The 14,520-nt window shown below is 57.8% G+C and overlaps 1 protein-coding gene across 2 annotated transcripts in view; it reads right to left on the bottom strand.

Annotated features, from left to right (window-relative positions):
• Col5a1 (collagen type V alpha 1 chain) overlaps positions 1–14,520 on the bottom strand; it is a 143,163-nt gene that overhangs the window by 86,824 nt on the left and 41,819 nt on the right. For both annotated transcript variants that reach the window (XM_042681059.1, XM_042681060.1), the window contains exons 5-9: positions 3,956–4,087; positions 2,698–2,838; positions 1,908–2,147; positions 860–1,039; positions 383–439 (exon numbers count right to left, since the gene is read on the bottom strand). In XM_042681059.1, the coding sequence (XP_042536993.1) occupies positions 383–439; positions 860–1,039; positions 1,908–2,147; positions 2,698–2,838; positions 3,956–4,087 (750 nt within the window). The remainder of the gene's footprint in view (positions 1–382; positions 440–859; positions 1,040–1,907; positions 2,148–2,697; positions 2,839–3,955; positions 4,088–14,520) is intronic.

Below are 14,520 nucleotides of genomic sequence, written 5' to 3' on the forward strand. Positions count from 1 at the left end.
ATTTCACATAAACGCCTGGCCATGCCCACCAGATGCTGACCACAAGGTCCGCTGTGCCTGAGCATCCCCCAAAACACCGTTATCTTCCTCAAGGTGGGAGTCCTTTTGTCTCCAGGGATACAGAGAGATACACAAAGGGCTCAGATCTTCCACGGCCTTTCTAAGGGTCTTGATCCAGCACTTCCCAGGCCCTCGAGGAAGTTCTGGAATGTTCCCCCACGTCCCTGTGACACTGTGGTTGGTGACACTGTGGCCACAGTGGCTCTCCAGGCAGCCTGGTGCAGAAGTGCATGGAGCTGGGACTGGGCCACGCCCCATGGAATCTGCGTGTGCCAGAGCCGCAGACCCCCTGGTTACAGAGAAACAAGAAAAATGTCCTTACTGGCTCGATGATTGCCGGTTCTCCCTTTTGGCCTTTCTCACCTCGTGGTCCTCCAATCTAGGGGTTGTAGAAGGATGAGGGAGAGGACAGGGGAGAGAGAAAAGAGGACAGGAAGTTCCAGTTATACAAAGCCCACATGAACACGCAAAACAAGGGTGCTTCCGGCATCCGGGCATCTCCCCCAGATCCAGAAGGGAATGACCAGTCGGAGAGGAGGGGCGCCCCCAGGGCCCATCAGGTTCCGATGGAGGCACGGCTGGACTGACCGGAGGGGGTGCCCGTACCCAGGACAGGCATGCCACTGGGCACAATTGACCACAACCACCCGAGCACCTTTTCAAAAGTAAAGTTTTAGAGGTGGCTGCATCTCCTACCCTCTGCAGTGCTCTAGGAGAGTGGATCTGCTCTGATGCCACCTCCTCCCCCCCAACCCCTGCCAGGTTACCATGGCAGAACCAGCCCCAGCCTGGACCTCACCCCTTCGAAGATGGTGTCCTGGTTCGCTGGCATGCCCGGCCCGATCTCTGATGGGTTGGTGCTGGAGTCATGGTCAGGGTCATAGTAAGGGTCGTAGTAGTTCTCATCTAGATTCTTGATGGTTTCCTCGGTAAATTCGCCCTCCTGATCATCCTTCCCTTCCCCAGGAGGTGGGGCTGGCTGTGGAAGGAGGGGCAGAGGCAGCGTGGTCAGCCGAGGAGGGCAGCTTTGTGGACGCACCAGCTCTGTCCCACAGGCACGTGCCTGGCACTTCCAGGACTTTGCAGCCCAGAGCCCCTTGGATCTTCCCACCTTGTTCCCAATCCCCACGGAGAGCTGTGCCCTAAGCTGGCCGAGGAACTATAACAAACTAGGGCAGACCTAGAACACCAGCTGTGACGGCCTCCTGGGGGGTTCCGGGCTCAGCTGGGGGACACAGGCGTCTGGCCCCACTGGAACCTCACCCACAGTCATGAGTTCTGCACCACAGGGCTATTTTGAACACCTATTCTGGGCCATGTGCTGGATGGAAGTCTTTCCTAAGCTAAAATCCACAGCAAGCCCAAGAGGCTGCACTGCTAGTGCGGTACTGCAAAGGACAGCTGAGCTCGTGGGAAGGCAGGGCAGTTCTGAGACCGCAGGGAGAGATTTCAAGCCAGTCAGCTCTGCTGTATTAAATCAGTGCTGCCCAGTGCTGGGCTGATCTGTCCTCGTCTGGATCCCATTCCTTGCCCACAGAGAGGACTCTATCAACAGGGACCTCTTTATCCACCTGAACCCCAGCAGCCCTGAAGGGCTGGAGGCCATTCTACCCTTTTCACAGGTTTAGAAGTGACCACACAGGGACAGCTCAGTGAGTCGGAGACCGTAAGTCACACTAAGCAAAGGGGGACACAGCCCTGCAGAGCATGGGAGCTACCCAAGGCATCCAGAAGCAGAGAAAGAAGGGGGCCCAGGGGTCCTCAAACCTGGCCGTGGCCCTGATCCCATGACTGAACTGAGCCGTGAGGCCCTCAACCCCTCAGAGCCCTGGACAGAAGGACATTACGTTGGAGCCATTGGAGGCGACGGTGGTGCTGGTGGGGACCTCGGGCCCTGCGTCAGGGTCGAGGGGCCCCTCAGGGTTCTCCATGCCCTCGCCGTAGTTGAGGTCCTCATATGGGGAAGGGGTGTAGTAGTCGTCGATGGGCACGTAGTCATAATCCCCGATGCCGGGGTCTTCTTCCTTCCCAGCCCTGTTGCTCATCTCGGGCACAGTCGGGGCTTCCGTGGGGGGCTGGGTCAGCTCCTGGGGCCGTGGACAGAGGAAGGCAAGTCAGGGCCAGGGCTGGGAGTTCCAGCAGCTCTATGACACAGTCTGTGAGACAAGTCTGGGACACAGGGTTCCCCCGAGGACAGTGGCCTCGGGGTCCGGAGCCTTGGTCAATGGGAGGAAGGTAGAACAACGGGAGGAGAAAGGCAGTCCCTCCACCAAGGGCACTGTGCGCACGGAGGAGCCCCGGGGACACACTGGGCACTGGAGCTGGATGACACACGCCCGCCCATGAGTGCTGGCATAGAGCCCACCCTGTCTACTACTGGGAGGCTGCTTCTGAGGGTGCAGGGACCAGAAGCCAGTGCTAGGTTCCGTGGCACGCCCATCTCCAGGCCTCGCTCCTCGTGGTGGACAACCTTCACCCAGTACTCCAGCGAGCACACAGCACAGCCGGTGGTGGTCAAGGTCACAGTCAAGGTTACAGTCAGGGCTAGCCCCTCCCTGCCCAGGTGCCACCCCCGGCTTCACACCGGCCCTGGCTGCACCGTGGCCTTGAGGCACCAGGAGCCAGCCCAGCCCAGACCTCGGGAATCTCCGTAGTCTCCCTCGCGGCTTCCACTGGCTTCTTGGTGGGCGTGAGCTCCTTCCCCGGGTCTTCAGGGTCTTCATAGTAGGGGTATTCGTAGTAGTACGCCTCGCCGCCTTCACCCTCTCCTTCTGGGTACTGAAAGTCGACGGGAGGTACATGAGGACAGGGTACCATGCCCCACCCTCATCTGGCGGGGCAAGTGGACACATACCTTCCCAATGGCCCCAGACGGAGGGATTGGGGGACAGGTCCCCTTGAACAAGCCAGAGAAATCCAAACCTTAGCAAGTTAGTGACATCTGAGGTATAAGGCCAGTGCCAGGACCACCGGCCGTGGCTCAGGCATTAGTCACTGGCCAGCAAGCTCCCTGACTTTAGTCCCACCCCCCACCGAGCCCCAGAGACCCAACAGGAGTGACAGGAACAATTCTGTCCAGAGACACATCAGCACCGGGAGTCAGGAAGGGCCGGGCCCGGCCTCAGGAGCTCGGCTGGGAGCTCCGTCCAGCCCCACTCTCGGGAGTTGTGTGGCGTGGTCTTGGCCAGAGGACATTACAACTTCATAAAGCCTGCCTTCCCTCTCTGGCTGGTAGTAGAAGAAGGGAGGTCTGGGAAGAAATTCAAAGCAGGACGCAGCAGGACTTGAAAAAAGAAGTCAAGTTTGACCAGAGCTTGAAAGAGGATGGTGACAAAAGAATTACAGATAAAATACCCAAAGCACTGCTGGCACATGGAGGCGGGTCTGGGAGGCAGGCCGGCCCTGGACCAGAGTGCACCACGGTAAGAGGGAGGAAGGCCCGGGCACAACCCGGCACACGCTCTGAGTCGCTGACTCTCTAGGAATCATGGCCATTCTGCTCAGCACACACAGTCCTAAGCATGCCAGGCCCAGCGAGCTCCCGATGGCCCTGGCAAGCTCCCGATGGCCCCACCCATGGGCAGGGCCCAAAGTGCACCTGCACCCTCTACTCATAAAGCTCCTGGCCTGGGAAGGCTCCTGACCCTGGGAAGGTGCACCCGGCTCCATGCATCCAGGGTCGTGGTGAGAGGGGGGAGGGGGACAGTGCAGATGCCGCCCCCGCCGAGGCCCGTCGTCCTGGGAAGCACTGCTGGGTAAAGCCAGTCAGGCATCCCACAGCTCATCTCCTCACCCCACGGGTTCATTTAGTCCAGGGCTCCTGCCTCCCTCCACAGATGGAGGGTCTGCCCGTGCCCCTCACCCCCTGCCATGAGTCCCACCAGAGCCCACTCACGTAGTCATCTGGGTTGGGGTCCTGAGACTGAGGGGTGTCGGGGACAGCAGTGTCGCAGTCAGGGCTGTAGTGCTCGCAGTAGTCGTAAGCAGCCCGGTGGTCGGAGACGAACAGCAGCTGCTGGATGTCACCCTAGAAAAGGACAGAGGCTCGTGAAGAGCAGTGTGGACACTCACAGGCAGGCCCAGGAGACCTGAGAGACACAGACGGGAGCCTTGGCGCAGAGGACAGCCAGAGGAGCTGCTACCTCCCAGGATGCTGCTGTTCCTGAAAGCCACTCAGGCTGAGCTGCACATGTAGTCATCCGTCATCCATCTGTCCATCCATTCATCATGGTCACCCATCCACCCACCCATGTCTCCATCCATCCATCATCCATCCACTCATCTACCATCCAGCCAACCATCCGCCCATCCTCCATCCTCCCATTCACCCATCCACCATCTATCTATCCATCTACCACCCACCACCCATCCACCCACATATCTAGCCATCTCTACCAATCTAGCCATTTCTCCACCCATCCATCTATACTGCCTATCCACCTACTAGCTCTCCATCCACCCATCGCTCCACCAACCCATCCATCCATCCAACACCTACTGAGCATCTACCAGCTGCCAGCCCAATGCTCACAGCTATTGTGATTAAGAAGCTGTAACAGTCTTACAGACTTACATTTTGAAACATAGGTCCCCAGCTGGCAGCACTATTTGGGGAGGTTTTGGAAACTTTAGGAAGTGGGAGCTAGCTGGAAGAAGCAGGTTACCAGGGATGGGTCCTTGGGGATATCATGTTTCCAGCCCCTTCCTGTCGTACTCTGTGCTTCCTATCTGTCAAGAAGCGGAGGACAGGCTCTGCCAGAACCCCCACTACCATCATGTTCTGCCCAAGGGCACGGGGCCAAGCAGCCAGGGGCTGAACTCTCCAAAGGCGTGAGCAAAATAAGGCCTTCCTCCAGTAAGTTGTTCTGTCAGATTCTTGGTCACGATCATGGAAAAGTGACTAACACAAAACCAGTCAGAGAACACATCCACCCTAGCCTGAGGGCCGGGACACACTCCGCCTCCTTCCCCAGCACCCCAACCACAGGGCAATGCGCAGTCTTTCAACAAACCAAACACAGAATTACTATATGCCCTGACCATTCCAATGCTAGGAATTGAAAGAGAACACAAACCATTCGTGCACATCAGTTCACAGTACACACACACACACACCCACACACACACACACACACACACACACACACACACACACACACGAGTGAAAATAAGGACTCAGGTAAGGTACAAATGCCTTTGTAGCAAGATTCTGTGCGCCAATTGCCATGTGGAAGCAACCCAACATCCAGCCCCAGATGAATGTATTGGCAGGATGGGTGGGTATACCCACACAATGACAGGGCACACACACATACCCAATGAGGTGCCATTCAGCCAGACAAGGGAACAATGACTGATCCACATGGACGAACGCACGCTGCTTACCACGCTGCTCACCACAGGACTCCCTGGCTCACTGAGGCATACCTACTACCAGAGCCATGAGATCTAGCAGTTAAGGGTACGCACCCACCAGCTGCTGTAATCCTGGTTACTCAGGAGGCTGAGAACTGAAGATCAAGATTCAAAGACAGACCAGACAGGTAAATCCATGAGACGCTTATCTCCAAAAAAACTTCAAAAGGCCTGAAGTGGAGGTGTGGTTCCACTGGCATAGCACAGCCATGAGTGAAAAAGCCAAGTGAGAGTGTGAGGAGTTGAGCTCAAGCCCCAGTACTGGTGCGCGCGCGCTCTCTCCCTCTCTCTGTCTCTGTCTCTGTCTCTGTCTCTCTCTCTCTCTCTCTCTCTCTCTCTCACACACACCCCTGCATGCATGCATGCACGCAGAGTACCCAACCATACCTCATTTTCCTCTCACCCAGACACAGAGACAATTTATTAGGAATAGGAAGTGGGACAGATGAACTTATCTGCAGATACGCCGAGGTGCCAGACGCCATCCTAGTGACACGGAGTGAACAATCAGCCAGACACACGCTGACTCATCTAGCCAGGGCCTTGCTGGTGGCACTGACTGGGATTTGGAGAGGGTTTTCCACGGATTAGGCACACAGCAAAGAACCTGCACACAACTGCATGCGTGCCCTTCACAGACAAATCCTGTTTTATTAATCTCCGTTCCACGGAGAAGGAAGCAGAGGCTCTGCCGGTCGCCTGACCAGAGCCACACAGCAGGAAGCACGGGGACAGTGCAAGGTTCCCGCACCTCTCGGGCCTGGTAGGCTCAGGGGACGATAAAGAACATGACAGGTGAGACCAGCAGGTTGAGTGCAATCTGAAAGCACGTGGCAGGCAAGGGTGACCAGTTCTCTGGGCGGGGAGGTCAGCCTGCCATACCGCATTCCCACGGTGCACTGTTGGGAATACACCAGCGTGACAGTTACAGACAGGCCCTAAGTCTGCTGTGAAGCCTTTGCCTTGTGTGCTGCACAGCCAGGGACCAGGCCCCTCTGGTGAGCAGCACGCTAGCTGCTGTTTATTCTGAACAAGCTGTCACTCTACCCAGGCAGAGGCGCCCCTGTCCCAGCTACCAAAGCTCCTGTAGACCAGGACACCAGTAGTTCCAAAGTGTCCCTGTGCTGTGTACCTGTGACCCTGGCAAGTCACCCAGGGTGAGCACCCCAAGCCCCAGGTGGGAGTTTCCTTTCAAAGATCAGAGTAGAATGGGGCACACTGCCCAGACTCTGCTGCCATCTTAGAGCTGGAGCAGAGTGGGTAACTCAGCTCTGCCACTTCCAGGCTATCTGACCTGGGATAGGTGTGTTCACCTCTCTGAGTCCTGCTTCCCCTGGGTGAAAAATGGGCATAAAATAAGTAATAGCCATCTCAAGGGGTTGTGGAAGTTACAAGTCCTCCAGGTCAACTCTGCCTTCTGAGATCAATGAGAGAATGCGCTCCAGAATATTCCTGGAGGGGCGGTTGGGCATGGAGTTGCTGGGAGGCGGTGGAGGACCCAGGCAGGATGAGGAGCAGAAACTCGAGAGCAGGTAAATGAGTAGCGGGGAGGACCGCAGCAACCAGGACATTTCTGGAAGATGGGCAGAGAGCAGGCACACTTGCCACAGCCAGCAGAAAGCCTGGGACAGGGGCCCAGAGGAGACTCAACAGGAAATGGCTTAGTATCCGTGAAGGGGAGAAATGGGTGGACACGGTTCTGTGATTACTACGGGTGAAGCACTCAGCTCTTTCTCATCCATCTCCTCATCCATCCATCCATCCCTCCATTCACCCATCCATTCATCCATTCAACCATCCATCCATACATGCCATCCATCTGTCCATCTGCCATCCATCCATGCCTTCCACCTGTCTCTCCATCCATCCATGCATCCATCCATTCCTGCCACTCATACATACATACATACATGCCATCCATCTGTCCATCCATCTATCCATCCATCCATGCTGTCCATCTGTCTCATCGTCCATCCATGCATCCACCCACACTGTCCATCTACCTATTCAATCTTCCATCCATTTACATATGCCAACCATCTTCCCTCCTTCCAACCACCCACAGAAGCCAACCACTCATTTTTCTATTATCCACCCATGCCATCCACTCATCCATTCAACCATGCATGAACCCCCCCATCTGAGTAACCAGGATTACAGCATCTGGTGGGTGCGTACCCTTAACTGATAGATCTATGTACCCATTCCTCAAGCTCTGGAATACCTGGATTCTGGCTACCAAACCACACACCGGGTATTTGGCTAAGACTGAGAAGCATTGCTTTCCATGGCTCTTTTTCTCCCAGCACCATATACTTGCCTCGTGTGCACCCAATAGGAGCACACCCTCCCCAGACAACATATTCACAGCACTTCCACTGTGGCACTAGGATCCCGTTTCCCATGGCCCCAAGGACCAGGAACAAGCAGGGTCCTGAGGCTGCACATGGCCTAAAATTCCAGCTGTGTTCCAGCAAAAAGCATGGTGACCCCTTCCTGAAGAAGAGCAGGGCCATCAGTGGAGCCAAGGAACATGGCCTGCAAACTTGACCCAAGGAATACCACCTGCAAACTTGACCCAAGGAACATGGCCTATCAACTTGACCCAAGGAAAACCGCCTGTGAACTTGACCCAAGGAACATGGCCTATGAACTTGACCCAAGGAATGCTGCCTATAACTTGCGCAAGAAATGGCATGAGACAGGAGGTAGCGTTGCCCTGCCTTCCATCTCCTGAAATGAGAGCCTTCTCTACAGGACCCTGGGATAAGCCTGGAGGGCGGAGGGGCAGGAAGAGGCCAGATGTGGCCACTCGTCCGATGGGCCCCGCCAGGGCTGGAGGAATGTGCCACCCAAAGTCACTAAGTGGGATGGGTCCAAGGACTGACCCCCAGGGTCTGTAAAGCAGAGGCTTGGGCTGTGCCACTTTGGGGATAGGATCCTTCACCTCCTCAGCTTCCCAAGAGACTTTGTGGGAAGACTGGCCCAGAGCTGGGCTGAAGCGGAGGTAACACATGGACAGAAGCGGGGACGTTCTCAGAGTGCAGAAAAGGTAGCCCTTCCTCAGTCCCAAAGCTGGGTTCCACATACCTGGCCCCTAATTTGGATTTGAAAACCCCCAATGATGATCAAGAAGCTCAGAACACCCTCACACCCAAGCAATTCCAATTCTGTCTGAGCAGCTGTGTGGAGTCCTTGCTTAGTTTAACTTCAGTCCCAGGGCCAGGGTGCTCTGCCTCCAGTGGGAGGTGATGGGGGGCAGAGGGACCCCATCTCAATAGTACCACCGCACAGCACAGCTGCAGCCCCTCCGCTCCCAGCTGGGCCTTATGGAAATGGAGGGAGGGGGACACGACTTGCCAAGGTCGGCCTGGCGTCCAGGGCACACAAACCATGCTCCTGTGACTTTGTTGCCCGTCCCCCTCCACTTAGCAGATGAAATGTGCCACTGGTCGCAATCAATCGTGAGAACGCAGAGGGGACAGCCAGCAACTGCAGCCCATGAGCCAAGTGCCCGACAGACAGCTAACCCGTTTCCCCCAGAAGCACTGCCCTGAGGCACAAGGGGATAGATCAGCCCTGCCACCTCCCAGGGAGGAGGGGCTCAGGCTCTGGGCCTCACCTGCCACCCCTTGAGCCACACCTCCAGCCCTACTCTTTGCTAGTTATCCAGGAGATGGCGTCTCACTCTTCTGCCTGGGCTGGTTTCAGACTTCGATTCTCTCCATATCTCAGCCATGCAAATAGCTAGGACTACAGGAAGGAGCCACCAGCACGCAGCATCAGAGGCTCTTCTCACAGTGCTCCTACAGGGCTACAGGTCCCTCAAACTCTCAGGCCCACAGTCCAAGGCAAGACAAGCAAGAGCTGAGGCTGTGTGTGTTGATCTGTGATTTGTGTGTGTGCTGCATGTACACACATGTGTCTGGCATGGTGTGTGCATCTGGGTGCCAACCCCAGAGGACAGGCAAGCAGCAGGCGACAGGCACAGAATCCACTGCCACTCGTCCGCGTGGAGCGTGGTGTCCTTGGCTCTCGGAGCCGGAGCATTTTGCTGAGCCAGTCAGTTCCACCTCTGCCGATAATGAGATTTTATCCCAGCTGCATTTCTGTTACGGGCTGAGGAAATTGCAAAGTTTTCGTTGGAGAGTCTGCAGCCCCAAGGGCCGTGCCGACGGAACACCGTGCTCGCCCACGTTCTGCAGGGGTCTCGTGGCCCGTGCGTCCTGCTCCTCACCACTCAGCCCCAGCCCTGGGGGACGCAGCCCAAACCCCGTCCTTCTCCTCGCCAGCCCGGACAGGCTCTGCGGGGACCCGGGCTGAGCACCTTGCTTGTCTTGCGGATTTTGTCATCTAATTTTAGCCAGAACTCTCCCCGCTTATAAACGGAGAGGCACAACTAAGTTGAGAAGACAAACCCTTCTTGTTTGAGGCTGCGGGAGAAGTGGTCCGCAAACGTGCTACCCGTGAAATAAAACCAACAGCACGTCTCGTGTCCCTGATGCCAGCAGACCCTGACCCCAAGTCACCCCTGCTGCACCCCCAGGCATGTCCTGGGGTTCAGCTTTCCACACCCGTGCGAGATGCAGCCAGCCCTAGTCATCGTGGGCACTGGAGTCTGGATTCTGGGCCCTGAGGTCCCAGCGCTCCTCAGCTTGCCACAGGAAGTGAAGCAGGGTGGGGACCATGTGGGCTCTCCGGGGTTCACACCCAGGCTCTGCGCCTCGGGCTACCGATCTTAGGTACAAACCACATCTGAGCAGCTCCCCTGACTCAGTGACCAGAGGACTCAGGACACGAGCAGGGACACTGGTACCAACATCCCAGCCACAGCAAAGGGACGAGGGACCTGCGGGAGGCCAGGGCTCAGGACGCAATCCCCGGACAGGAACCTGCTCCCCGCATTCCTCAGAGGCCACCTGATCCCCCTGTTAAAGCCCTCACAGCCCGGACAAGTCACATTTATAATCTTGCCTTGGTATTTTCACTCATGAGGCATACAAAGTGGAAAAACAAAGTGTCCAAGCCAGAGGAGTTCTAAATTTGGGTGTGGGGGTTGAACTCAGGGCCTTGCTACAGGAGGTAGGTGCTCTACCACTTGAGCATGCCACCAGTTCTTTTTGCTGTAGTATTTTTTAATAGGTCTTGCATCTAGGCTTGACTAGACCCTGATCCTCTTTATGACTCCTGCCTAGCTAGGCTGAGCAGGTGTACACCGCCAAGCCCACTTACTGACAGACACGGGGTCTCACAAGCTTTTTGCTGGAGTGGGTGGTGAACCCTGATCTCCTGATCTCTGTCTCCCACACAGCTGGGATTACACACATGAGCCACAACACCCGGCCTGCACATGTTGTTCTGCAGTTTTTCATGCAACTGTGGAGACAGGAGGAGTGGAACAGGGTAGATGAGGGTTTCAGAAACAAATGTGTGTGGTCAAGAGTGTCCTGCTGTCTGTCCTTTCCTCCCCTGGAGGACACACAGGGAGGACAGTCAGGAAAAAAGCCAGAAGTGGAGCTATAGCTCAAGTGGTAGAGTGCCAGCCTTGAAGCAATAAAGCTAAGAGACAGTGCCCAGGCCCTGAGTTCAAGGTCCAGTACAACACACATGCGCACGCGCACACACACACACACACACACACTCTGTGCATTTGGCTCCTAGCCAGAGCTCGCTGGGGGGTCTTAGCTTCCTGGGGGGCCCTCCTTCATGGCACACCCCTGGGGGACTGGCTTTCCATCCTAGGTGCCTAGAGCTGAGGATACCCAGCCCTGCTTTGCCGATTCCTCCATCCTCACTCCTTTCCTGGAACACCAGCTGGCCCCAGACCCAAGGACAGCCACAGCTGGAGAGGGGTACACAGCCCGGGGCCAGCAGCCCAACACCCCCACATTCCAGCCAGAGCCACGGCTGCTGGACAGGTAGAACAAGCGCTGCCAGTGACTGCCCGCACGGCAGTGCCCAGCTCTGGGAGCCCTTGCCCGCAGACAGCTGCCCTGGCTCTTTTGAGGAGGTTCTGAGCTTCTCAGATTCCACAGACCTCCCTATGTCCTCAGACCTACTCAGGGCCACAGGACCCCAGCGCCAGAGGCCCAGAGAAAGGCCAGGCACCGACGTGATTGGGACAGCGGGGGTCCACCCCCCATCTCTGGCCCCAGGATTGCACTGAGGCTGAGGCGGCTCTGGGGTCATTGTTCCCGATCTGCCGCACCCGTGGAACTCGACCTCCGCTCAGAGAAGAAACCCGCTGCTGGTGCTGGCTTCCCAAGGTGCCAGAGGGCAGCGGGACCCCTCACCCAGGACGCAGAGGGCCTGGGGAGGCCCCAGCGGAGGGGCTGCTCTCAGCCCAGTCTGCAAGCCCAGCCAGCCGCCCCCACAGCTGTCCCGACCCTCCATGCCGGCCCCAGGCACCCGCCCGTCCTGGCTGCAGCCCACATTGCCACAAATGCGAAGCTTGCACTGACTAGGCTCTGGAGGGAGGATGCACACAGAACCCCTCCCCTCTCACCTGGGGGTCCTCATACCGGCCAGCCCTCCCTGCCCCATGGGGGGACAAGGTCCTGGTCCCCCAAAGGTACAACTCAGAAAAGGCCAAATCCCAGGTGTGCAGCTCCCCAGGCCAACACCCCAGCCACCCAGAACATCTCCCGGGAGTATGCTGGTGGGGCAGGACAAGCCAGGCCCCGCTGAGCCCCACACCCAGCCCAATGTGGGACCAGGAAAGCCGCCCACCAGCCATATCTCACTCTGCAGTGGCTGATGAGGGCATGGTCGAGGGTGTCCTGGGGCACCAGCCCTGGGCCAGGTTGGCATACCTTCAGCCAGGCCTTGCCCTGCGGTCATTTGGCTAAGAGGCCAGCTCCGCCACAGGGCTCAGCCCTGCCCCTTCCCCCAGGACTCAGCCAGGTCCTCCCCAGATCTCAGCTCCGTCCTCCCCAGACCTCAGCTCCGTCCTCCCCAGACCTCAGCTCCATCCTCCCCAGATCTCAGCCCCATCCTCCCCAGATCTCAGCTCCGTCCTCCCCAGATCTCAGCTCCATCCTCCCCAGACCTCAGCTCCATCCTCCCCAGATCTCAGCCTCATCCTTCCCAGATCTCAGCTCCATCCTCCCCAGATCTCAGCTCCGTCCTCCCCAGATCTCAGCCCCATCCTCCCCAGATCTCAGCTCTGTCCTCCCCAGATCTCAGCTCCATCCTCCCCAGATCTCAGCTCAGTCCTCCCCAGATCTCAGCTCCATCCTCCCCAGATCTCAGCCCCAACCTCCCCAGATCTCAGCTCCATCCTCCCCAGATCTCAGCCCCATCCTCCCCAGATCTCAGCCCCGTCCTCCCCAGATCTCAGCCCCGTCCTCCCCAGATCTCAGCCCCAACCTCCCCAGATCTCAGCTCCATCCTCCCCAGATCTCAGCTCCATCCTCCCTAGATCTCAGCTCCGTCCTCCCCAGATCTCAGCCCCATCCTCCCCAGATCTCAGCCCCATCCTCCCCAGATCTCAGCCCCATCCTCCCTAGATCTCAGCCCCGTCCTCCCCAGATCTCAGCCCCGTCCTCCCCAGATCTCAGCCCCATCCTCCCCAGATCTCAGCTCCATCCTCCCCAGATCTCAGCTCCGTCCTCCCCAGATCTCAGCCCCAACCTCCCCAGATCTCAGCTCCATCCTCCCCAGATCTCAGCTCCATCCTCCCCAGATCTCAGCTCCATCCTCCCCAGATCTCAGCCCCGTCATCCCCAGATCTCAGCTCCGTCATCCCCAGATCTCAGCTCCGTCCTCCCCAGATCTCAGCTCCGTCCTCCCCAGATCTCAGCTCTGTCCTCCCCAGATCTCAGCTCCATCCTCCCTCCATCCTCCCCAGATCTCAGCCCCGTCCTCCCCAGATCTCAGCCACGTCCTCCCCAGATCTCAGCTCTGTCCTCCCCAGATCTCAGCTCCGTCCTCCCTCCATCCTCCCCAGATCTCAGCCCCGTCCTCCCCAGATCTCAGCCACGTCCTCCCCAGATCTCAGCCCCATTCTCCCCAGATCTCAGCTCCATCCTCCCCAGATCTCAGCCCCATCCTCCCCAGATCTCAGCCCCATCCTCCCTAGATCTCAGCTCCGTCCTCCCCAGATCTCAGCCCCATCCTCCCCAAATCTCAGCTCCGTCCTCCCCAGATCTCAGCCCCATCCTCCCCAGATCTCAGCTCCGTCCTCCCCAGATCTCAGCCCCATCCTCCCCAGATCTCAGCTCCGTCCTCCCCAGATCTCAGCTCCGTCCTCCCCAGACCTCAGCTCCATCCTCCCCAGATCTCAGCTCCATCCTCCCCAGATCTCAGCTCCATCCTCCCCAGATCTCAGCTCCATCCTCCCCAGACCTCAGCTCCATCCTCCCCAGACCTCAGCTCCATCCTTCCCAGATCTCAGCTCCATCCTCCCCAGATCTCAGCTCCATCCTCCCCAGGACACAGCCATGTCCTCCCACCAGGGCTCAGCTCCATCCTCCCCAGATCTCAGGCCAGTCCTCCTCAGGGCTCAGGGTCCTACCTCTAAGGTAAAGGCATTGCACCCCATTCACAAGGTGACCCCAGAAGAGCCAAGATAAGGGAGAGTTTGTGACTCTGTCTCCGTGGAGTCTTAGCCACAAAGGCAGCTCCTGATTGGCTGTCCCTGCCAGGTACACACTGGCCATGGCCCCAGGACAGCTTCCAGCAATGACCACCCAGGGTCAGTGTGTTTCTCTCAGCGCCAGGAGGGGCTGGCCTCATGCACCCGCTCCACAGCCCACAGCGCTGGCTCTGTCACACCCCTTAACTCTTCCACAGACCCAGGCCCTTCGATGCACATGAAGGTCAAGGCCGGGGACCTGAGAATCTGCTCTGTCTATGGCTGGCAAAGGACTGGGACCTCCAGCCTCCCCTGGGCAGCAAGGTGGACCCAGGCTGGCGGGGCCAATCCCAAGGTGGTGAGAGCTGCTGACCACTGCTGTGGCCACATCACCAGGCCTGGTGTTTGCCTACAGCAGTCCTGGGCACCGTGCCATGAGCCAAAACGGCTCTGCACTGCATGCAAATTAC

The sequence above is a fragment of the Dipodomys spectabilis genome, unplaced genomic scaffold, assembly GCF_019054845.1.
Source record: "Dipodomys spectabilis isolate Male_0828 unplaced genomic scaffold, ASM1905484v1 ptg000067l, whole genome shotgun sequence".
Classification (NCBI taxonomy): Eukaryota; Metazoa; Chordata; class Mammalia; order Rodentia; family Heteromyidae; genus Dipodomys; species Dipodomys spectabilis.